This window comes from Schistocerca piceifrons, chromosome 7, assembly GCF_021461385.2.
Source record: "Schistocerca piceifrons isolate TAMUIC-IGC-003096 chromosome 7, iqSchPice1.1, whole genome shotgun sequence".
Taxonomy (NCBI): Eukaryota; Metazoa; Arthropoda; class Insecta; order Orthoptera; family Acrididae; genus Schistocerca; species Schistocerca piceifrons.
In genome coordinates this window covers 192,576,752-192,603,446 of record NC_060144.1, presented here as the reverse complement: position 1 = coordinate 192,603,446, position 26,695 = coordinate 192,576,752, and the positions used below count along the sequence as shown (strand labels likewise).

The following is a 26,695-nucleotide window of genomic DNA, read 5'->3' as shown; positions in this document are numbered from 1 at the left end:
ACCAACGGTTGCCTCGTCAGGAAAGGGGAAGGAGAGGAGGGAAAGACGAAAGGATTTGGGTTTTAAGGGAGAGGGTAAGGAGTCATTCCAATCCCGGGAGCGGAAAGACTTACCTTAGGGGGAAAAAAGGACGGGTATACACTCGCGCGCGCACACACACACACACACACACACACACACACACACACACACACACACACATATCCATCCACACATATACAGACACAAACAGACATATACTATATGTCTGCTTGTGTGCGCGCACACACACACACACACACACACACACACACACACACACACACACACACACATATCCAGACATATAGTATATGTCTGTTTGTGTCTGTATATGTGTGGATGGATATGTGTGTGTGTGTGTGCGTGCGCGAGTGTATACCCGTCCTTTTTTCCCCCTAAGGTAAGTCTTTCCGCTCCCGGGATTGGAATGACTCCTTACCCTCTCCCTTAAAACCCAAATCCTTTCGTCTTTCCCTCCTCTCCTTCCCTCTTTCCTGACGAGGCAACCGTTGGTTGCGAAAGCTAGAATTTTGTGTGTATGTTTGTGTGTCTATCGACGTGCCAGCGCTTTCGTTTGGTAAGTCACATCATCTTTGTTTTTAGATATACAATATCTGATATTCTAGATATTTACTAGTTTTATATTATAAACTGAAATTCATAGTGAAATTCAGTGTATGAAAAGTCGCATGTGCTACGTTAATTTTAGTTCCTTAGAATCTATATGACCACACAGTTGTTTTGCAGACCTCTGTTGTAAAAGGGTGTATACGTGGACATCGAAAAAAAATTTCCGGATTTTTCCCGGTTAAAAATACACTTTCTCCCGGGTGCCAGTATATTTTCTCTTATCAATTCTTTGATTGGTTATGGTTTTATACCCGGGCATACAATATCCCAGCACTTTAGAAAGCGAAATTCAGGGGAAAAAGACACGTTTTGGAAACATCTTTGATGTGCAGCAACATGTACGCTGTGTATTTTCGTATTACGGAAGTATACACTGGAATTCCACCAAGCACCGCATGTTACTTTCCGAATAATTGAAATCGAGATTTCGATGCGCTTTTGTGGGCCGTTCGTAGCTCATGTCACGTGATCTCGCCAGTGGATGACAGCAGATATTCAGAGCATGATTAGATAGATTAGATAGGACACGTGATGTACTCAGCCAACACCAACATCACTGTTAAGTTGCATGAACACACAAACAGGGAAAGTTAATAGTTTAAATTAATATACATAGTGTTGCTACAAGAAAAGCAAAGTTTTTACATATACTATTGTTCTCGAGCTGCAAGAGAAGCTAAGCTTTCGCATATACTGTTGATCTTTTTGCGCGTGTTACACTTCAAGATATATCACACAAATGTGCCAGTAAAATTTTTAATAATGACATAAATGTCTGATCTTCAAGGTTCGAAATTCTTCTAAATGGCGCGTCATCAAAGAGTTGATTTTTAAATGAGAGTCAAACGCTCTGTGATGTAATAAATTCATGGTACATTCTTGCACATAGTCCAACTTACGCAAAAGGATATTTACTTTGAAAGTAACACTTTTCAAACCACTATTCGCAATATTTTCCCGCGACCTGTTAGAAATAGGTTCATTTCAGCAGTTGCCAGAAAGAGCAGATAACAGGCGACACTGCACTTGTGTAGCTATCAAGACGTAGGAAGCCCGTATATGTGTACGTGTAAAACATTGAGAGATCATACATTATGTCATAAAAGAAACAAGACATCAGAGGATACTGCAAGAGCATCGGAATTTCGTGAACAATATTAAAATGTGCACATTTAAAGTGCATACTTAAAGTGCACATTCGTATGTCTGGATTTCCAATGATGTAGACCTCGACCTGATATTAAGCTTTCCAATATGGTTTTTGGGATGTAAATTTTCTTGGGCACAAGTACTGTATTATATCATGTTTAATTCTTTATTATGTCATAATGCCATACATGCTAGAAAATGAAAATGTGCACTTGAAATGCAGCGAACAGTTGAAACTAGCAAGTACTGTGGAATTAAACATTTCATTTCGAATACATTGACTGCCTCTGCGGAAAAGGTTAACAAAAGTCAAATTTCTTTAGCGAACAGACAAAAATAACTTCATTGTTCCGCAAGGCGATTAATGCTTGACTGTCACAAAGGTGGAAATAAAATAAAATCTGAAACTAATGACATATTTTACCCTTAACTAATTATGTGAATGTGTTAATTCACTTGATAGCTCCCGGCCACAGATAACCGTTTTGTTTTCATTTGACATGAGAGTAAATGAAGGAGAAACAGCAAAATCACTAAGTGTAAATAAGGGTCATGTGGAGACAACCCACTATAACTCAGACTGCTCTGTGCATCAGCCCCGGATCTACGACATTTGCAAACCGAGTCAATACTAAAAAAATCGAATTTTCAAAATATATTCATCTTGTAGCGCACGTCTTTCTGAAAAGCCTGAAACATAAAACTTATGTATTCGAGGTAATGTAAGACACATTATTTGGTCTTAAGTATGCCAAAGTGCAGTGCCGCACCTCTTCACAAGCATTTTTCTACAGCACGTCCAAACTATATTCAGGTGAGTGGAAATTGAAATGTCCTGTGGTGCCTCTCCTACTCCCAGTCAGCCGGTTTGACAGCCTGTCCCTCTTAAAAAAAATCTCGCAATTAATAGCAGATGGGATTATTTGTAATCGAGAGAACAAGAACTCGTCAGAAAATTTGAACTGTTTATTGCCTATTAGTTAATAACTTGCTGTTTTGTGTGACATAAAATTAAATATAGGATATATAAAACCAATACTGACAAGAGATAAGCAAGAAATTACACATTTCTTCAAACCTTAGCTCCTAGCATTTTTCTCTCTCTAATCTTGCTTTACATGGCGTGCTTTCCTTTCTGCGAAAGAATCTATTACCTCATCAAAGTTCGTCAAATGTTTGGCTACATGAAAAATCGAAATGTCGTTATCTAATGCTGAAAAAGCTGTTAATAAAAATAATACCCAAGACTGGTGTGGTTTCTCTATCTGATTACGTCTACTTTGTCACTGTCTGCTAAATGAAACAAAATAGGCCTTTCTAATATGGCAGCAATTTTGTAACACACCAAATAAACGAGACTGTTTTGGCACAAATGGCCATTTTTATAGCACGACACAATATAATCCAATAAGTACCAATATCAAATGCCTATTAGGCCTACTACAAGCAAAAAACTTTATGTTACGAAATAGTTTCACATTTTGTTCATACGCACCAGCTTCTCAAGCGTGAGATTGAAAAGTAGTTTTACGAAATTTTTATATAAATATGGAATCGTCTTATTGGATCAAATGGCTCTGAGCACTATGGAACTTAACATCTGTGGTCATCAGTCCCCTAGAACTTAGAACTACTTAACCTAACGAACCTAAGGACATCACACACATCCATGCCCAAGGCAGGATTCGAACCTGCAACCGCAGCGGTCACGTGGTTCCAGACTGAAGTGCCTCGAACTGCATGGTCACACCGGCCGGCGAGTCGTCATTCTTCCATAATTTGTGTGATGTCCCCGGTTTCTTCTCCTTTCTCGTTCAAACAATCTTGACATCACCAATTCTGTAGCTGTTGCTGCCACTGTCAAAATTTGTTCGCCGATTAACTTCACTAACCCTGTCACAACCACAGGTTTATTTATCCCGTGATAATTTTCCAGTTAGGCGTTATTACGTGTTCGAACAACACGTTTTCTGCGTTACTTCCAGAATAGAACTTACGCGTCTGCTAGTCGGGAACTGTACAACTGGTCCTTACTAGTGTAGCGATCTGGCCAGAAATTTTCTGTCAAAATTTCATTTTTTTGGATACACCGAGAAGTTAATACGTAATCTTTCTCACCTGTTATTCCTGTTAGTCGTTTATTTCCATTCTGGTAGGCTGAATCTACAGATTTTGGTAGTAATTATAACAATGCTGATCATTCGCAAACCCAATCAACCACATAATCAGACAGCGATTGGCATTCATCCGTTCGGCTTTACTCCCTCAGCTCATATTGCCCCACCCCCTTTTGTCTGCGGAAAGTTTATTTCTAGATGCGACGAGGATTCTCCTGACAGAGACATCACGTACACTATGTGTGGTGTCACCGCCAGACACCACACTTGCTAGGTGGTAGCTTTAAATCGGCCGCGGTCCATTAGTACATGTCGGACCCGCGTGTCGCCACTGTCAGTGATCGCAGACCAAGCGCCACCACACAGCAGGTCTCGAGAGACTTACTAGCACTCACCCCAGTTGTACGGACGACTTAGCTAGCGTTGCAACACTGACGAAGCCTCGTTTATTTGCAGAGAAGATAATTAGAATAGCCTTCAGCTAAGTCAATGGCTACGACCTAGCAAGGCGCCATAGCAATTGATAGTTATCGTATGAAGCATGTCTCATCAAGAACGATGTATACAAATGATGGATTAAAGTTAAGTATTCGAGCAGCTACGTACTTTTCTTTATAGCATTCATTACGTATCCTGTTTCAGACCTCACGCCATCCTGCGTGAGTTTAAGGGCATGCCTTTCGGTTACCCGTCACTGTGGACTGGCTGTCTTGTCAGTCCACAACACTATGCATGCATTCAAGTCAACTTATGATTCATTCAGAAATCAACTTAAAATGTTCAAAAACCAACAGGGAAGCGTTTCAAAATCATATGAATAATCGATAGACAAACGTGCACTGGATGGTAGGCGCTTTGTGAAACAAAATTTTTTGTCCTCAAGAATATGAATTTGGCGCCCCCTTTTTCTGGTAGCATCTAGCTGCTTGCTGTGACTGCTTGCACAGCCAACAGCCACATTCCTGTAGCCAGAAGCGGGAGAATCTACTACTCAAATGTGACTCAACTGCACATGCGCAGGAGCCCGCGCGTAACTGCTAAAACAAATCGAATGTACACAGTTGCGACTTCACACTCATTGGAGGCAATTTGTTGTTATGAAGCACTGCATAGTCTTCCTAAAGCCTTTGACACATTTTCAATTGGCACACGCTTGCATGAGCACTGTGTGTCATTGTTGTATACAGCGCATTTCCTTTGCAATTTAAGTTATTTTCGTTTTTTTCTCTTTTTTATGTTTTATTGTTGAAGTATTATCCTGCACTAGCGGGATACAGTAATATCCTTTGTTAGAGTATCGGTGCTTACCCGTCAAAATTACAAAAAATAAACTGAAAACTCAAACAATGAAAAATTACCAGAATTCTAAAAATATCCCGGGTTTTTCCCGGATTTCGGCTTTGTGCACAAGATAGTGTCTTAGGTATTAATTCTACAATCAACGTAAAACTGAATGGCGTACTCAACCGATCAGGTAGCTGAGGCTGTAATGTACCTGTTCTGTGAGTCAGAGTTTCTGTGTATGACTCCTGTTTACTTATTTCAAAGTCATGTTAACCAAATGATACCATTTAAAGAAAGGGCTTTTACACATTTTTCTCTAAACTGTGCACGCACACACCCAACTGAGGAAGTGCCAGTTCACTATGTCTTAAAAAGTCTTACGCTGTGTGTAAGTGTGATGTCCTAAAAAGAACAATAGATGAGCACAACAAAAAAGATGCATTTTTAACAGGCTACCTCTTTGGTAGGAAACTGCCAGTCTTCAGGATATGGTGGATAAATGTCTTCTGTGCCATCATTCTCATTAATCCCCCAGTCTTCACCATAACCAAGCTCTCCACAGCCAGATACCACACAATCCTACATAGAAACAAAACAAAAATTCTGAGGTAAACAACACAGAATGATAACTGTTTATTGACAAATATATATGACAACAATGAGAGGAACCAGTTTGGTGCTCCAAAAAAGATTCATAGTATTCACTGACAGTATTGACTTGTAATTGAGCCATCTGCTGGAATTACAAGGTGTTTCACATACAAATCTTGTGCTGTGCCTGATGTTGCATGGGAACCAATACCAGGGAGATAGCTGGTTCCTCAGATTCTGGCACATGGTGCATTGGTTTTAGTGAAACAAGAGAAAGTTGTAGTGGCTTTGCAATGAAGTTCAGGAAAAACTGTTGCACCGTTTAGCACTCCAGACCGATATTAATAAATTTAATTTATATAATTATAATTAAAATAATTTGTCTGTAAATATGTCTGCTTGTGTCTGTATATGTGTGTGTGTGTGTGTGTGTGTGTGTGTGTGTGTGTGTGTACCCGTCCTTTTTTCCCCCTAAGGTAAGTCTTTCCGCTCCCGGGATTGGAATGACTCCTTACCCTCTCCCTTAAAACCCACTTCCTTTCGTCTTTCCCTCTCCTTCCCTCATTCCTGATGAGGCAACAGTTTGTTGCGAAAGCTTGAATTTTGTGTGTATGTTTGTGGTTGTTTGTGTGTCTGTCGACCTGCCAGCACTTTCATTTGGTAAGTCAAATCATCTTTGTTTTTAGATATATAATTAAAATAATTAGTTATATTACAGTAATAATATTCATAAAATAATTTATCAACTATTAATAATGTAAAATATTTGATTGTCAGCAGCATCTCTTCATAAACTCAAACTGAAACCTTCCAAAGTAATGTTGGTGCATTAACTTGTTGCTCTCCTGTTCAGTTTTTCACAACAGATACTCCTGAAGCCACATCATGAGAGTTTATGTATGCTGATGAGTGAGCACTTGCAATGAGAACAGAGATCTAGAAGTTACCGAGTCTGTATCGAGCAATGGTTTATGCATTTCCATTCTTCATAAGTTCAGAAACATTAAACTTTTATTTTATTCTCAGGGACAGGCGCCTTTGGTTAGTTTGGTACAGATACTGTGACTCGACAAAAATATGGAAACAGCGCGAGAATTACATGTTTGAACATAAATGCAGATCATAGCTCCCTATCAGGTAACTATTGATGTATGTCCCTGCAAATGGAGCTTGCAGCCAAGTATTACTATGACAGAAGTCTCAGTGGTCCACCTAAACAATAGGTTGACCAACAAAGAGCTTACAGCCTACTTTGAAGGAAGGCTACTCTGTCATAACAGGAACCTGAAATATCTATGGGTCACATATTATTGGACTCTCATTTACAAATTACATCTGTTAATAACATCTGCCTAAATTAAAACTTGCTATAACATTCTCCAGAAGCTCTGTAGCACGTCATGGGGCTCCTCTGTGTCAACAATCCGTACTTCAGCTCTGAGACTGGTATACCATGTTGCAGAATATTTCTCCCCTGCTTGGATAAATAGTACTTGCATAAGACTGTTAGACACACAGCTCAACCATACCATGTACCTTATAACTGGCACAATGAGATGTACACCTACTTGCTCACTACCCATGCTTATCCACATACCACCTCCATCTCTACAGCGGGAGTACAAACTACAGGGTGTCCAAAAAAGAATGACCCTTTTAGCTTGTAATAATATTGAGACAAATGTCATGAGGTAACTGAAACAGCGCTAGATGTAATTGGTATGGTCTAGAGTCTCAGAAAAAAATCCGCTAGATGTCGCTACAAGTGGTGACCTGGAGTGTGCAGCCATTCTCACACAATATGGCATCTGCACAACAGAAGGCGTATTGTGTTACTAAATTTAGTTATACTGAATCAGTGATCGCAGTTCAGCGGGCATTTCATATTCAATTTCGTGCTAAACCACCATCACCAAAGAACATTCGACGGTGGTATAAACAATTTGAAGAAACAGGGTGACTCTGTAAAGACAAAAGTCCTGGCCAGCCATGCATTCCTGAACAAACAGTGGAATAAATCCAATGAGCACTTGAGTGGAGCCTCCACAAGTCTACGCGTTGTGCTAGCCGAGAACTTGTGTTACCGCACATGACAGTGTGGCGTGTTTTACGGCGTCGTTTAACCCTCACACCAAACAGATTACAACTGGTACAAGCTCTTCGAGATACTGACAAAGTGAAGTGAGTGGACTTCAGCAATGCTATTCTAGAGGACACTTTTATGTCACGGCTAATATTCAGCGATGAGGCAACTTTCCGTATTAGCAGTAAGGTTCACCGTCATAATGTGCGTATATGGGGACTCGAAAATCCTCATGAAACAATTGAAGGCAAAAGTGATTCACCAAAAGTGAATTTTTTTGTGCTGTTTCACAAAGCAAGGTTTATGGACCCTTTTTGAGGAAGAAACCCTAACAGGACAATCACATCTTGCAATGCTACGGAACTGGTTATTCCCACAACTTGACTCTGACAATTTCATATAGCAGCAAGATGGAGCACCACTGCTCTGGCATAACAACGTGCGCAGTTTCCTCAATGCCAATGTGCCTCAACATTGTGTAGGGCGTACAGGACCGCGAGACAGGCTTTACACTCTTGGCTTCCTAGGTCCCCTGACTTGACACCATGTGATTTCTTCCTGTGGGGATATGTTAAACAATGTGTTTACATTCCTCCCTTACCTCGTAACATTGATGAACTAAAAACCAGAATATCAGCTGCTGTAGCTTCAGTGACAGAAGACACCTTACGCTCAGTTTGGGACGAATTCGGCTATCAGCTAGATGTTCTCTGTGCAGCCAATGGAGGACATATTGAACATTTATGATGGATTTTCTGAGTAATTTAGTATGCAAGTTGTTGATGTTAAGCCCTTCTTTCCAATAAATAATTCTATTTAAAATCAGGTCATTCTTTTTGGGACACCCTGTACAAAAAAAATCCACATCTCCCTGATCACGCACACATTCAAAGCATTAGCAAAGGAAGGCTTCGCTCTCATCACTCAACTCTAGAAACTGCAAGGATGTTAACTGACAATGGCTTCAATATTAATGACTACTGCAGACATACATGGCCGATTAATGCTACTATGGAACAAATAAGATGCTGTGCGAATCAACCTGGCTTTGAGTTGCAACACAAGATATGGTCAGTTCTTGACCAAATTAGAACTGACACTTAAAAGTGTGCTGATGTTATGTGGAAGTGGAATAAAATATCTTCTTCAAGTTGTGACTGTGGCACTGAACAGCAGAGTTTCACCATGTAATTCAAGAATGTCCTCTGACAGCTTATCCTGTTACCAACAGAGTTGATTGTGGTGACGGAGGGATCAATAGATTACATTTGTGGCCTTCTATGTTAGTCTGTAATTTGATAGAACTGTAAATAATTTTTTGTGATGCAGCCATAAGCTAAATAAAATAAATAAACTGTCCAATTCCGATACAGTTGCTTGATGTCAGTATTGTAACCGACTATTACAGTTTCTTCACGAAAGGAAAGTGGATCCTTAAATGCTCTTTCTTTCTGATGAGGCATGGCTGCATTTCTTGAACTCTCATTTACATAATATTTTACCAGCCAACCGTAAGTTGTGATTGGTACGTGAACAATACACTGCAGTCTTTTCTCAGTGAAATACAATTAACGAAATGACTTAGAGTTATTTCGTAAGGGACAATGAAAGAGCAGCTCTCACAATGTTTCTATTACCAAGTACTTTTTATGATGGGAACTATCCATGGCTCATAAGAAAAAGAGCATCTTTCTGTCATGCAAAAACTGCAATATCTACCTGCGAAGCAGATGTCGAGCAAGGGTATCCGAATTGTTTAACTGATGCCATGCGATTACTCTGTAAGGTTTCAGTAGGTGGTAGGTGTGTGATCAGATTCTACTGATACAGCGGTCTCAGTTGCTTAATGCAACAACGATTTCTTCATACTTCTTTCTGAGACCTAGGAATGTCTAATTCAATTGAGGCTGATGTCCAACATGCAATAGTGTGAGGAACAGGCCGCAGTGTATGTGGCAACTGAGGCCTGCTGTTGCAGTATGGTCTTTACACAGGCCTTCACAACCACAGAATTCTACAGCAGGGCTCTGCAATAGTGCTACAGCACCCTGCAATGTGATGTTCTGCCATCAGTGGCAGACCAGGTTGCTACTCAGTGTAGCAAAATGCCGTTTCCACAGCCAAGCATGTGGTGGAAGTCTGTCTCCTGTAATAACACACCTGGCCAGAGGGAACATAAGAGGTGTTCAGAAAAAAAGGTGTGAAACAACATTGTGGATATAACTGGAGACTTGATTCAAAAATAATCACCAGAGGTTTGGTCATAAATATCCCACTGTTTCATGTGCTAAAGGATTCCTTGTTCCCAGAATTCCTGTGGCTTTGACAGGAACCAGTCCTCCATGTGTACTTCAGTTCATCATCCGAGTTGAAGCGTTTACCTTTGAGATGTTTTTTTTAGTGGACAAGGCACTCGGAAATTGCAGTGTGACAAACCAGGGGTGTGGGGTGGATGATCACGCTGCTTCCACTTGAGCTTTGCCATTACATTTGTTTGACCTTGCAGACATGTGGACGTATGTTATCATGTAGCAGAATCACTCCCTCCAAGAGCGGCCCAGGCCCTTTACTCTTGATGGCATAAATTACAGTGTGTCAAATTTTTTTTTTTTTTTTTTTTGTGAGGAATCTGATTCAATGAGGATAACTAGCCATCTCAAACACTGAAAAAGACTGTGAGCATAACCTTCCCTGCTGGAGGCACAGCTCTGAATTTTTTACGAAGAGGTGATGACACACAGATCCATGCCAGACATTACATTTGTGTCCCTACATGTCTCACTATGTTATCCCAAAGCAGCGTATCAGAATTTCAACCAGTTGGTTGTTATGTCACTTCATACCTTTTCATTTGAACACTCCTTATACAGTCTAAGATACCCACCTCTGTCCAGGGCGTCTCAAGATGTGTCTTTGCTACTCATCAGGACTCATCGCTGAAAACAGTTCTACTCCACTCAATGAGATTCCAGGCCAAAGACGTGCATGGACGTGCCCTGGACAGATGTGGGATACCAACCTGAATACCACACGGCATACTGCCGACTACCAGGAGTGATAGTCTGGGGTGCCATTTCTTTTCATGGCAGGACGTCTTTGGTTGTCATCTGTGCAATCCTTACAGCACAACACTGTGTCTGCAATATTTTATGCCCTATTGTGTTGCCCTTGATGGAAAGCGATCCTAGGCTTATGTTTCAAAAATATAATGCCCGCCTGCACACAGCAAGAATTTCTGGTTGCTTGTCTTTGTGCTTGCCAAACATTACCGTGGCCAGCAAGGTCACCAGATCTCTCCCCAATTGAGAACATTTGGAGCATTACGGGCAAGGCCCCTAAATTGGCCCAGGATTTTGGTGATCTAAGGTGCAAATTGGACAGAATATGGCACGATATCCCTCAGGAAGACATCCAATAACTCTATCAATAAATGTCAAGCCAAATAACTGTTTGTGTAACAGCCAGAGGTGGACCAACAGCTTACTGTTTTCTCGGTTTCTGAGCTCAGTCTCTTGAATAAACGATCCCATTTTTCTGAAGTTGTAGTCGTTTGTTTCTCTATATATGTACATCACATCTACTAATTTCCACCCCATCTGGATAATTCCTTCATGGTGTGTCTTTTTTGTCTTAAAAGTATATATAATTGTTCCTAGCTCAGATAGTAGCAGCATTACTTCGGCATTGTGCATTTGACCAGTGCAGTCTCTGCATAAATTGTTGGCACTTGCCATGGCACTGGAGAACTTGTCTCACAGCTTCACACACACGAAACATCAATCGGAAGTGGCACCCAGCATCTCTGGTGTCAGGAGATCAGTACCTAAAAGCAACGTGGTAGAGAGATGATCTGTGGCATCTCTTCTATGTGGTGAGTGGAAAATAGCTGTTTTGTACACACTAGGGTTGGGCATGCAGCATCTGACCACCTGAACAGGAATTCTGGACATAACACTAGGGAATGTATGGAATGTCATGGTTAGGACTCGAGAGGTCATAATTAGGTGTGTTCAGGGCCAGGAAGTACAACTGTCTTGTCGGTGCTGGTTCCTCACCAAAAGATTTTTTCCTGCTACTGTGGACACAAACTACACAATGAATGAATCTGACCTTGACAATGTCACTGCAGAGGCAGTCCAGAACTTACTGAGGAATATGGTGCAAATTCATCAGACAATTCAGAGCTGCACAAGCTGAGTGCTTTAAAGGATGGCAGGAAGAAACAATCCTTGTCTAGTGTGTCAGCACCCCTCCAAGTTGCTATGACTACTAACCTAGTCTTTCCTTATTCGGTTATGGTGGGAGAGAACATGTTAGTAAAACACCTGTTAACAGCTGCAAACCTGAGATGTAGGTCAGAGGGACACTCTTTTTATATATATGGCCAAATTATATTTGATGGGCGGCATTAAGGCATTGAGGGCTTACAAAATGCATGGATGTTTTTGAAATTCTGAGGGGTGGGCTTGGTGCAGTTTGGTTGGGTTGTTTCGGGAAGGAGACCAGACAGCGAGGTCATCGGTCTCATCGGATTAGGGAAGGACAGGGAAGAAGTCGGTTGAGCCCTTTCAAAGGAGCCATCCCGGCATTTGCCTGGAGCGATTTAGGGAAATCACGGAAAACCTAAATCAGGATGGTCAGACGCGGGATTGAACCGTCGTCCTCCCGAATACGAGTCCAGTGTGCTAGCCACTGCGCCACCTCGCTCGGTGCTTGGTGCAGTGATGCAGAAGAAAAAATACCTGAAGATATTACAGGGAACAGTTTGACACTGTGTTGCAGAAACAAGAGGAGTCCATCAAAATCTTTGCGGGCAGCATTAGAAAGCTAAACATCAATACATATGCTCTGTCTGATAGTGATAATAAGTACAGGATCCTTTCCCAAGAGGCACAACGGAGGGCACGGGATGCAATTTTGCGGGGAAAAGAGAACACAGCTGAGTGCGACAGCATTAAAAGAAATAAACCCAGTGAGGTTGGGTTGTTTGGGGGAGGAGACCGGACAGCGAGGTCATCGGTCTCATCGGATTAGGGAAGGACGGGAAAGGGAGTCGGCCGTGCCCTTTCACAGGAAACATCCCTGCAATTGCCTGGAGCGATTTAGGGAAATTACGGAAAACCTAAATCAGGGTGACCGGACGTGGGATTGAACCTTCGTCCTCCCGAATGCGAGTCCAGTGTGCTAGCCACTGCGTCACCTCACTCGGTAAACCCAGTGACCGAAGTTCATGACAGGAAGGGTGCTTTTATCGCAGGAATTCGATGTTACAGTTGTGGATGGATGGGCCTCATACAGAGGGAATTCTGTGAAATGCAATGCAGGAAATGCGGGCCTGTATGGCATCTGGAATGGGGTTGCAGACAGCTCTAGCAGGCGGCACAATAGGTGGAAACAGGATGAGAATAGTAACCCACTATTAAACAATGGGAATTGGATTAAAAAACACACCAACCACATTCTAGATCCTCAGAGACAGAATATTGTAGAGAATGACATCTAGACAATGTACTGTGTATTTAGATGCCATAACTGTCCTTGCAAAAAACAAAGACAAGCACATGTTGCTATTAAGGAAAGTGTTTAAGTGGATGTACTTGGTGAGTCTAATATTCAAGATTAGGAAAGTGTGCCTTTCATACTTCATTGCTTTCTTCTCCATGACTCCATTGCTTAGCTTTAACACTGACCTTTACCCAAATAACTGTCTTCCCTTCTCTAATCTTGTTTCATTTCTAAGGTAATTGTATTATAATTAAAGATACATTCTTGGCAATGGGTGTTCTGTCACCCATGTTCTTTGAGTTACTGCCCTAATTTATATGTGGCCCCTCATCTTCTGTTTTTCTACAGCATAATTTCCTGCTACAGTAAATGGAACTGAAATCTTAATATTTTCTATTGTCTGTTTCCGCTGACTGCATCATTATAATTATTAGTTGTTGTGATCTTCAGTCCTGAGACTGGTTTGATGCAGCTCTCCATGCTACTCTATCCTGTGCAAGCTTCTTCATCTCCCAGTACCTACTGCAACCTACATCCTTCTGAATCTGCTTAGTGTATTCATCTCTTGGTCTCCCTCTATGATTTTTACCCTCCATGCTGCCCTCCAATACTAAACTGGTGATCCCTTGTTGCCTCCGAACATGTCCTACGAACCAATCCCTTCTTCTAGTCAAGTTGTGCCATAAATTCCTGCTCTCCCCAATTCTGTTCAGTACTTCCTCATTAGTTATGTGATCTACCCATCTAATCTTCAACATTCTTCTGTAGCACCACATTTCGAGAGCTTCTATTCTCTTCTTGTCCAAACTACTTATCGTCCATGTTTCACTTCCATACATGGCTACACTCCATACAAATACTTTCAGAAACGACTTCCTGACACTTAAACCTATACTCGATGTTAACAAATTTCTCTTCTTCAGAAATGCTTTCCTTGCCATTGCCAGTCTACATTTTATATCCTCTCTACTTTGACCATCATCAGTTATTTTGCTTCCCAAATAGCTAAACTCCTTTACTACCTTAAGTCTCTCTGAGCACTATGGGACTCAACTGCTGAGGTCATTAGTCCTTAAGTCTCTCATTTCCTAATCTAATTCCCTCAGCATCACCTGATTTAATTTGATTACATTCCATTATCCTTGTTTTGCTTTTGTTGATGTTCATCTTATATCCTCCTTTCAAAACACTATCCATTCCATTCAACTGCTCTTCCAAGTCCTTTGCTGTCTCTGACATAATTACAATGTCATCGGCGAACCTCAAACTTTTTATATCTTCTCCATGGATATTAATACCTACCCCAAATTTTTCTTTTGTTTCTTTCACTGCTTGCTCAATATAGAGATTGAATAACATTGGGGAGAGGCTACAACCCTGTCTCACTCCCTTCCCAACCACTGCTTCCCTTTCATGTCCCTCGACTCTTATAACTACCATCTGGTTTCTGTACAAATTGTAAATAGCTTTTCGCTCCCAGTATTTTATCCCTGCCACCTTCAGAATTTGAAAGAGAGTATTCCAGTCAACATTGTCAAAAGCTACTTCTAAGTCTACAAATGCTAGGAACATAGGTTTGCCTTTCCTTAATCTAGCTTCTAAGATAAGTCGTAGGGTCAGCATTGCCTCACATGTTCCGATATTTCTACAGAATCCAAACTGACCTTCCCCGAGGTCGGCTTCTACTAGTTTTTCCATTCGTCTGTAAATAATTCGCATTAGTATTTTGCAGCCGTGATTTATTAAACTGATAGTTCGGTAATTTTCACATCTGTCAACACCTGCTTTCTTTGGGATTGGAATTATTATATTCTTCTTGAAGTCTGAGGGTATTTTGCCTGTCTTATACATCTTGCTCACCAGATGGTAGAGTTTTGTCAGGACTGGCTCTCCCAAGGCTGTCAGTAGTTCTCCCATCTGTCAACACCTGCTTTCTTTGGGATTGGAATTATTATATTCTTCTTGAAGTCTGAGGGTATTTTGCCTGTCTTATACATCTTGCTCACCAGATGGTAGAATTTTGTCAGGACTGGCTCTCCCAAGGCTGTCAGTAGTTCTAATGGAATGTTGTCTACTCCTGGAGCTTTGCTTCGACTCAGGTCTTTCAGTGCTCTGTCAAACTCTTCACGCAGTATCATATTTCCCATTTCATCTTCATCTACATCCTCTTCCATTTCCATAATACTGTCCTCAAGTACATCGCTCTTGTATAGACCCTCTATATACTCCTTCCACCTTTCTGCTTTCCCTTCTTTGCTTGGAACTGGGTTTCCATCTGAGCTCTTGATATTCATACAAGTGACTCTCTTTTCTCCAATTATTAGTGTAGTACCTTAAAATATTTCTAGTATATATTATTGAGTAGGATCAATAACAGAAAGTTCAAAATAAATTAATTTTTGAATACGTCATGCACCAATAGAAACACTGTTGGATAGAAACACACACACTCACACATGCTGAAGATACAGAAGCAATTAACTGCAAGTTAAATTATTTTAATAACTGGGAATGTACATGATCTCACCTTTAGTGGGCGGTCATTCTCATCAGTGGGCTGTTCAGCAACACACTTAACAACACCCATTCCCGCTCTGACCTCACCAAAAGCAACATTTTTCCCATCAAGGTGTGGGCAAGCTACAACAGTGATAAAAAACTGTGACCCATTGGTGTTGGGTCCAGCATTTGCCATGCTCAATACACCTGGCCCTGAATGCTGCAACAAAGTAAAACAGACATTGCTTTATTAGAATGTTAACTGCACAATATGTTCTGCGCAACTAAGGTCTTTCAACAAGTACTGATATTTGAAGGTTTTTAATTCACTCATTCAAACACCGTGTTCTATAAGACTCATCATGAAAGAATACTTTCTGGGACATGGAAAGAATCAAGTTATACATTAACCAGCTGAAGCAGTCATTCCAGGATATTTCTGTAAAGCATATTGACAACTGATTCTGATTATTAATAATCTATTTACATTGATAATTATTGGAATTACTTCTAGATTATATGATGTACAGTATATGGAGAAAAGCAGCTACTTTCATAAAAAGTCACTGCTCTTCATCTCACACTACTGAGCTGTTATTTTTGTCTACTAGTTCATACAACATTATAAATGAAATTTGAATTCCTGGGGCCAAATATTCTGAAAAGTGTAGGAGGAGTGGCTAATAAGACATTATTGTGTTTTCAAATGTCTTGGGATGTCCTGTCCTGTTTCCTGTCTACTAGCAACCTGTTGCAGACTTTTGCACCAAAACTGCACTGTAAACCCTAGACAAGGATACACTGCAAATATGTAAATTAATTCTGCTTCTAGTATTGTGGTTGACAATTTCACAGTTTGACCAAAATTCACTCTTATCAACCACAAATACGGAGTAAATGTATTGGGATGTGAGAGCAAGAATCCAAAACTCCATAAAGACGCTTCTGCAAGTTGTTCAGTTATCGTCTTTATACATAATTTTTATCGCACAGTTCTGTATAAAAACATGCCTTAGTCACACTGCCCCATACATCAAAATTCAGTAAAAGTATGCAAATTATGTTAACTAAATTTAGTTTTATTCCTATGATATCATTTTGTTAATATGACTGCATTTTTTTTATCTGTTGAGTTCTACAAGAACTAAGGTTTGTCAAGAACCCTTTACAACAGGCAGATTGAGCAACTGTTAAAAGTTTATTGTCAGAAAAGTGGTTCAATGTTCTGTTGTAAGTTACTGTCTTAAAAACTTCTGATAATGCAGGAAGAATGGCGATGGATCTGTAACTAGATTCACTGTCTTATCTCAAATTTTATAAAAGGGTACTACTATTTCATATCTTAGTCTTTCAGGAAATACAAATTGATTCATCAACTGACTACAAAGGTATCTCAACAGAACTCCATCACTATGCAGATTCTGTGTTACTCACTGGTCACAAACAGTGTAAATACTAAATAACAAAATAAGTCTGCAAACTGCTCTATTTTACCCATGGATAGAAGTCACAGATATTTTGTAGTGATATGGCCAAGAATTTTCTAAATGGTGACAATAGCTTCAGTACGCAATAATACTAATAAGATCATGTTCATATAATTATTTCAGACTCATCATAGGTAAAGAAATACGATAATACAATGTCATGGGGAATAAGTACGGAGTCAGTGGAAAGCTATTTATCAAAACTAGCAGTGATTAATTACAATTTAAAGCCATGCTGGGTATTTTTTACTGCACAGCTATTTTTGTTATATTAAACAACATGATGTAAGTGTCCTTTATCAGTTTGTAAACAGTCAAAGACAAGACCCATTTAGTCACAGCAATGGATGAAAGTGAATACATTACACGAAAACAGCCATCTCTGATAAATACAGCAGGCCACAGCACATGCCAATAAAGAACATAACTACCTCTTTAAATTAAATCTTTTTGATCTCTCGCATTTTCTCGGGATGATTGTTATGTATAAAATTGAAACAAATCTCGGCAGAACACCTGGAAGCACACTACTAATTAAATGTTTTTGTATTGCTATTTTGCCTGATGATGAAGTTTTTACCACAAAATGTATTACAATATTAAATAATTTAAGCCACTTAATACAAAACTGTGACAAGTTGCAGTCTCTGAATAATCTTTCCATAAAGTACTGGTTACAACATGTTTCTCGGGCGTTACGCAATGAAATTTGTGATGAAAAATGTGTTTAAATTACGATATGAATCAACCAACATTGTACAATGTGAAGAGGTGCTGCTGCAAATTTAGAAAATTTTCTCTATTTATAAATTTTGGTAGGCCTACTGCTGACTTATCATTGTTCAAAATGATTTTTTGAACACTAATAATACAATATTGAAGTTTAAACCCTCAAAATAATATTTTTTGTTTAGTTTTGGGCTGGCTCTAAGCATTATGGGACTTAACATCTGAGGTCATCAGTCCCCTAGATTTAGCCATGCCTGAGGCAGGATTCGAGCCTGCGACCATAGCAGCAGTGCAGTTCCAGACTGAAGCGCCTAGAACCGCTCGGCCACAGCTTTAGTTTTGGGCGCTGACAATTCAAGATTAGCAATATTTATAATCAAAGGAAAAAAATCTTGCTTTCCAATGGCAACTATTCTCATTGTGTAATTTCCGCTGAGTGATACCATAAATGAAAAACATTTTTTTACTACAAATTTCTTTGTTTAATGCCTGAGAAACATATCTGCTTTCAAACATTTGCCTTGCATGCTGCATTCAGTTAACACCAGAGATAATTTTATTCGCAAAAAGTTCAGAAACAAACCAATTTTCTTAGCTGCTGTGCATTAAGTTTTCCAAGAACCTAGTTTATACTTATGGAAATATTTCTGCCATGTTCAATTGCAGTCTAAAAACTAAATATTTCTTTGCACAGCCTATGTACTTATCATCCTTCAACTATTTCAGTTTCACATGTACACTAAATCAATAAAATATTAATATTCGTAACTTCAGTAGATTCTGTTTCACTGACACTAAATGAAAGGACACACTTTGATTAATGGTACTGTATCTTATATCCCATCCAGAGTGATTCTACAACTGCCCTCTAAAAACATGAAGATGGACCCAATACAGTCAGCGACGATAGTGTAATCAACATCACAGCGTGAATGGCTGATGAGACCACAACCTACGAAGCTGGTCACATTGGCACAACCCAATACCCGAAGCTAGCATACAGGGGACAGCACTGCTGCTCTCTAACACTTCTCTATTTACTTTTTGTGTTGGTTATTGGAACATATCTGCACACAATGTATATCAGACTGATTTTCACTACTGAACTTTGATTGTGGTCGTTTCATTCTTGACTATGTATTTGCATGTTTCAGTGACAATTCTCAGCTTTATATTATTGACTTGTATGGATCAATTGCATAGACTTGGTACGAATGAGCCTGGCCTCAAATGGTTATTAAAAACCGTAGAGTAGAGGAGACTACTCAAGAAAAAGCAGAAGCGTTATCAACAGGCATACACAAAAATAGAAAGACAGCTTGTTGGCTTTTGGAGTAATCCACTTGTGAGATAGAGTACTAATATCCACAGAAAACACACACACACACACACACACACACACACACACACACACACACACACACTTGCCTATGCATCTAAATGGTGCCAACTGGACACACAACGCCGATGCTGCGGTTCAGCAGATGGACTAGGTTGAGTTGGGGGTTGTGTCAGGTGAGTTGGGTAGAGCCAGAGACTGGCCGGAGCAGGAGGGGAGGTTGGGGGTCAGTCACGTGTGGCTCGGAGGGAGAAAGCTGATTTGCTAGCGACAGAGGAAGGGGAAACTGTTGGGTGGAGGTTGTGGGGACGGTGGGTTACCAGAGATTGAGGCCTGGACGACTACAGGAGCAAAGCATTTGTCGTAAGGGTAATTTCCATCTGTGTAGTTCAGAGGAGCCGAGTTACAAAGCAGCCACTGAAATTAAGCATGTTACGTTCAGCTGCAGGTTGTGCCATTAGGTGCTCAACTTTGTTCTTAGCGACTGTTTTGCAGTGGCCATTCATCCTGGTGGACTACTGGTTGCTAGTCATAACAACATAAAGAACTATGCAGTGTTTGCAGCAGAGTTGGTATATGAAATGATGGGGCGAGTTAAGCCTGTGGCAGGGCTGGAGTAAGAAGTGCTGTGTGAATGGATAGGACATGTCTTGCACTGTGGTCTTCCTCAGGGACCTGAGTCCTGTGGCATAGGGATGGACTAGGATGTTGTGTATGTTTGATGCGTGATGGAACACCACTTTAGGAGGGAAGGATCTTGGGAAGGGTGTCCTTTATTTCAGGACATGATGATAGATAATCAAAGCCCTGATGAAGGATATAGTTCACTTGTTCCAATCCATGGTGATATCGGGTGACAATGGGGGGCTCCTTTGTAGCTGATCCTTGGAGGTGGGAGGAGGATTGGACAAGTGACTTCTTGTCACTGTAGAAGTGGTTCTAGGATGCCTACTCCCTCTGCAAGATACTGTTACTGTGTAATCCTTACTACATACACAACATTCCTGAAACTGAAACCCTTGTGCTTGAATAACTGGGAGAGCATTTCAGACATTTCTTCTACAAACTGTCCATCTTGGGACACCACTATCCATCGACAACTATCCTGCCCACAGTGATACCCACTGTCATCTCCTCGTAGCACCCAGACCACGCATATCTGACTTTTTAAACTTACTACATCATCCAAAACTCCCTCCCAATGTCTCACAAAATCCAGAACCCCAAAACATTTGTAAAACTATTGTTAACCTCTCAACCAAACAGCTCGACCCCACAGAAGTTTCATTCCTATCCAAAAGCCTCACTATTAGCCACACACCCAAGTTCAGACATGTTGGACTAGTCAAATCCCTACTCTCCTTCTCTCGAGGAAAAAGTTGTTTGTCACCAATCTCTCAAACCAAAGATAACATAATCCCAACATCGAACCTTGCTTTTCCCAGTTCATACCACCAACCAACCATGACCCTCCCATCTAACCACTCTGTGGAAACCTTCCAGGAATTAATTACATCCAATTTGGCCTCATCCTCCTTGGTCAGATAACTTGCTAAGCACACTAGCCTTTCAGCAGAAGAAAGAACAGCCATGCACAACCTCAAAACAAATCCCGACTTAAATCATCCTCCCAGTACACAAAGGCTCCACCACTGTTGTGATGGACTGCAGTGACTTCTGGCAGAAGGCTTCTGCCAACTGTCCAATTCCTCCATCTACAAGCTCTGCCATAGTGATCCCACCCCTGAAGTCCAACATAACCGCCATTTACTGGTCAAAGGTCCTTCCCAACACCTCTACCCCCAAATCCATCTCCCACCTCATCCCAATTACATCCCCCACACCCACTGTCTACAAGCTGCCCAAAATCCACAAACTCATCAATCCTGGACACCCCACTGTAGCTGTCTATTCTGTTCCCAATGAAAGGCTTTCTGCTCTTGTTGACCAATGCCTCCACTAATTGCCCGAAAAACAGACTCCCACATCAAAGATGCTAACCACACCCTTCACCGACTGTTCACCATCCCCACCCCTTTAGCTCCAGAATATCTACTTGTCACTGTTGACACCACCTCCCTCTACACCAACATCCCTTGTGCACACGGCTTCACTGCTGTCGAATACTACCATTACCAACATTCTTCAGACTCCAAACTCACTACCTCATTCCTTGTTAACCTTACCAACTATATCATCACACATACCAGATTTTACAGACTATAAGATGCTACAGACTACAAGACACACCTTAATTTTTAAGTATTTTACCATTTTTATTGTTAGATTGCAAAGCCAGACTAAAAAAGTCCTTAGTTTATACAACTGAACTGACCTTTGAAAGTCCTGAAAATCGTCATCTGCACTTTCTTCTTCATCTCCTTCTTCGTCATCATTGTTGTCCTCTGTACACATAAGATGGTCTTCACTACCATCGAGAGCGTTACTTATCTCAAATTTCTTGAGAGACTTAACAATAGTGTCTTCTCTTACTCTATACCATGAATGTTTTATCCACTAACAGAGTTGTCTGATTGTAGGTCATTTTTAGCTCCCTTTGGCTTGAATTCATGTTCAGTTTCATCCACCATCCATTTGTTCCACTTCTCCCCACAACTAATGTTCATCGCATCGGTGCACTGCTACAGACAGTTGAAACCGATGTTGCTAGATAGTGATAGGCTTCCCATGGTGTCGAATATGTGTTTCCTTTGGAGGGAAGGTATTCAAACAAATCTGCAGCACAGCCATGAGCATTTGCATGGCAGCCTCCTACACCAATCTCTTTATGGGCCATCAAGAGGCAACCTTTCTAGCTTCCAAAAACACCCAGCCCATTGCTGGTTCAGGTTCATTGTTATAATATCCTCATGAGCTGGGCTCAAGGGCAAGACATCCTACCCTCATTCCTTCACAACCTCAACACCTCTCCCATTCACTTCACCTGGTCCTCCTCAACCCAACATGCCACCTTTCTGGACAATAACCTCCACCTCTCTGATGGCTCCATCCACACCTCTGTCCACATTACATCCATAACCACCAGCAGTACCGGCATACTGATAGTTGCCATCCCTTCCACACACCAAAATTCCATACAGCATGGCCACCCGTGGATGACATATCCGCAGTGACAAGAAACTCCCTCGCCCAGTACGCTGAAATAACACAAAGGCCTTCACAGACAGGCACTTCCACCCAAACATAGTCTGCAAACAGATTCCCCATGCCATATCTCCCCCCTCCAAATCCCCCACCTCCCCCAAGAATCAGCTACAAAGGAGCAGACCCCTTGTGACTTAATATCACCCTGGACTGGGACAGCTGAACCAGATCCTTTGTCAGGGCTGTAATTATCTATCATAATGCCCTGATACTCCCCAAAATTGTTTCCATCTGCCCTAAAGTGGTGTTCCGTCACCCACCAAACCTTCACAACATCACAGTCTGTCCCCATGCAAGTCCCAATCTCAACCCCTTGCCATAGGGATCATACCCCTGTGGAAGTCCCCAAATCAATAATCTTCTCTACTCCTTTCGAAGGGGGCAATTTCACTGTCCTAACCTGACCATTACTGCTTGAGAACTATTCGCAAATGTTCTGCTGTACAAAATGAGTCATGTTAGATGTGCTACACCTTCAGTTCAACAATTTCTAATAAATACCAGTACTCATAGGAACACACAGTTTTGCTGTTTTAATGGAATGGTATATGTTTTAATGGCACTTCAGAATTCTTGAAGTGGTGTGAACTTTGGTATAATGCTAGTTAATGTTGGTGTCGAAACTTGCCATAGATATATGCTACAACTCAGAGGCAAGGGGGCTACAACCTATGGATGCAATGTAAACACTGTCAAGAAGTCTCTCGTGCATGCACCATTGCCATATGCGGTATGAAGACCAAGGCTACCACGATATATGTATTACAAGGTCTCTGTAAATTGAACTGTATGCTAACTTCTAATGCATCAGAAAGGGATTAGGAAAACTATTTCCAATATGTGTGTTTCCCCAATTTTAGCTGAACAGTTTTAATGGAAATAACAATTTTCATGCCTCCTGCTGCTGTCCATCAACCAACCATCTGCCTTCTCAGGTGTACCACCACTACAGTCATGCCTGAAAGAGAAATATCACGCATCTATATTCAAAAATAAAATATTAAATCCTACATTGTTAAAAATCTTCTCTAAACTCTCTTGGTGCAAATAAGAATTTGGGCATGTTCCATAAAATTCTTGTTATTAGCCAACTGTACTGAGGGCATTAGACCCCCATTTATTATTTTTATTTACGTATAGGTTGGTTGGTTGATTTGTGGGATTAAAGGGACCAGACTGCTACGGTCAACGGTCCCTTTTTCCAAGAACTAAAAACACCCACAGAGAATAAAAACGATTAAAAGAATAGAGCACAGACGAGACAGAACAAGAGAAACTGAGACAAAGACGAGACAAAACGAACTAAAATCACACAGAGTGTGACGGTGGTTGGCCGACCATAGAAATAAAAAGGGAAAAGCCAACCACATAAAACACATTAAAAAATCAGTTTAAGACCGGAGGCCAAAGGCCAGAATCAACACAAAACAATAAGATAAAACAGAAACACTTAGATTAAATGATAAAAACCCCCTGCCCGAATAAAACGTAAAACTAAGTCAGCCGTAGCAGAGTCATCTGTTAAAAGGGCAGGGAGCGTGTCAGGCAGTGCGAACGACTGCCTGAGCACAGCTAAAAGCGGACACTCCAATAAAATATGGACCACAGAGAAAACGGAGCCGCAGCGACATAAAGGTTCGTCCTCACGGCGCAATAAGTGGCCGTGCGTAAGCCGAGTGTGCCCAATGCGCAGCCGGCAGAGGGCAACAGACTCCTTGCGGGAGACCCGCATGGACAACCGCCACACAGTCGTCGTCGCCTTGATTGGACGGAGTTTGTTGGGCGTGGGCAGATTGCGCCATTCAGCGTCCCAAACCGAAAGAACTGCGCGCCGTAAGACTGCCTGCAAATCAGTCTCCGGGAGGTCAATCTCCAGAGATGATTTACTAGTGGCCTCTTTCACCAGGCGGTCAACATTCTCATTGCCTGGGATACCGACATGACCGGGGGTCCACACAAAGACCACAGAGCGGCCGCAACGGGCAAGAGTATGCAGGGACTCTTGGACAGCCATCACCAGACGGGAACGAGGGAAACACTGGTCGAGAGCTCGTAAACCGCTCAGGGAATCGCTACAGATAACCGAAGGACTCACCTGAGCAGGAACGGATATACTCTAGGTCACGAAAGATGGCGACCAGCTCAGCAGTGTAAACGCTGCAGCCAGCCGGCAAGGAACGTTGTTCGGAATGATCCCCATATTTACGTATATTTCATTCGATCAGGTATCAATAAGAGACAACATTCTTTGTAGCTGGTGCAGCATTTTTGCTATTAATATAATCACTATTATTGAACACCAATATGAAGCTGGCATACACTGCAAATGACTTATGAATAAATGTCAGGAAATACAAATACTGGAGAGATTGATTTTAACAAAAAATATTAAAAACAATGAAACATAATTAGGAAAAACAAACTGACATCTGTAAACATTCGCAAATGATTTCATTGGTACTGTACTCTATGTTTGGACTTTTAAGCCCATATCTTCAGGTACTAATGGATATAATTTACAGTAGTTGTATCACTTCGATGTTATTTCTTTTCTGTAGTTTTGTTTTATAAGGTCATGATAGGCCTGACCTAAAAACGACTGTTTTTAAAATTATGAAAAGTATTACCAGAACGTAAACAGGGAAGGGGCTGGATGGGTGAGGAAAATGACAAAGGTTGAGGCCACGAGAGTTATGGGAATGTAGGGTATATTGAAGGGAGAGTTCCCACCTGCACAATTAAGAAAAGCTGGTGTTGGGGGGAAGGATTCATATGGCACAGGCTGTGAAGCAGTCATTGAAAAGAAGGATGTCATGTTGGGCAGCATGCTCAGCAACAGGGTAGTCCACTTGTTTCTTGGCCACAGTTTGTCAGTGGCCAGTCATAAGGACAGACAGCTTGTTGGTTGTCAAGACTTCATAGAATGCAGCACAGTGGTTCCAGCTTAGCTTGTAGATTACATGACTGGTTTCACAGGTAGCCCTGCTTTTGATGGGATATACGATGTTTGTGATCGGACTGGAGTAGGTGGTGGTGGGAGGATGTATGGGACAGGTCTTGCATCTAGGTCTATTACAGGGATATAAGCCAGGAGGTAAGATGTTGGGAGCAGGGACTGTGTAGGGATGGATGCGTATATTGTGTAGGTTCAGTGGATGGAGGGATACCACTGTGGGAAAAATAGTGGGCACGCCGTTTCTCATTTCAGGGCACAACAAGAGTTAGTCGAAACCCTGGCGGAGAATATAATCCAGTTGCTCCAGTCCTGGGTGGTACTGAAATAAGAAAAAATGTTCCTCTGTGACCGGACGGTGAGACTTTGGGAGGTTGTGGGCGACTGGGAAGATAAGGCACAGGAGATTTGTTTTTGTAGAATGTTGGGAGGATAGTTACGGTCTGTGAAAGCCTCAGTGAGACCCTCAGTATATTTCAAGAGGAACTGCTCGTCACTGCAGATGCGACGACCACGGGTGGCTAGGCTGTATGCAAGGGACATTTTGGTATGGACAGGGTGGCAGCTGGCAAAGCAGAGGAATTGCATGTGGTTTGTAGGTTTGATACGCACAGAGGTACTGATGTAGCCATCCTTCAGGTGGAGGTCAACATCTAGGAAGGTGGTTTGTTGGTTAGAGTAGGACCAGATTGAGCAAATGGGGCAGAAGCTGTTGAGGTTCTGAAGGAATGTGGATAGGGAGTCCTCCCCCTCGATCCAGATTGCAAAGATGTCATCAATGAATCTGAACCAGGTGAGGGTTCAGAATTTTGGGTGTTTAGGAAGGATTCCTCTAGATGGTCCACGAGTAGGTTGGCATAGGATCGTTCCATGCGGGTGCCAATAGCTGTACCTCGGGTTGGTTTATAGGTAATGCCTGAAATGGAGAAGTAATTGTGGGTGACAAAATAGTTGGTCATGGTGACTAGGAAGGAGGTTGTTAGTTTGGAATCCATCAAACGCTGGGAAAGCTAGTGCTCAACAGCGGTAAGGCCATGGGAATTAGGGATGTTAAAGTAAAGGGAGGTGGCATGGGCACCATGCGATAAAGGGACAGGAACTGTGGCGAGTCGGTGGAGGAAATGGTTGGTATCTTTTATATAG

The 26,695-nt window shown here is 41.4% G+C and overlaps 1 protein-coding gene across 3 annotated transcripts in view; it reads right to left on the bottom strand.

Annotated features, from left to right (window-relative positions):
* LOC124805297 (peptidyl-prolyl cis-trans isomerase D) overlaps positions 1 to 26,695 on the bottom strand; it is a 48,499-nt gene that overhangs the window by 12,461 nt on the left and 9,343 nt on the right. For all 3 annotated transcript variants that reach the window (XM_047265810.1, XM_047265808.1, XM_047265809.1), the window contains exons 3-4: positions 15,908 to 16,099; positions 5,658 to 5,780 (exon numbers count right to left, since the gene is read on the bottom strand). In XM_047265810.1, coding sequence (XP_047121766.1) covers positions 5,658 to 5,780; positions 15,908 to 16,099 — 315 coding nt within the window. The remainder of the gene's footprint in view (positions 1 to 5,657; positions 5,781 to 15,907; positions 16,100 to 26,695) is intronic.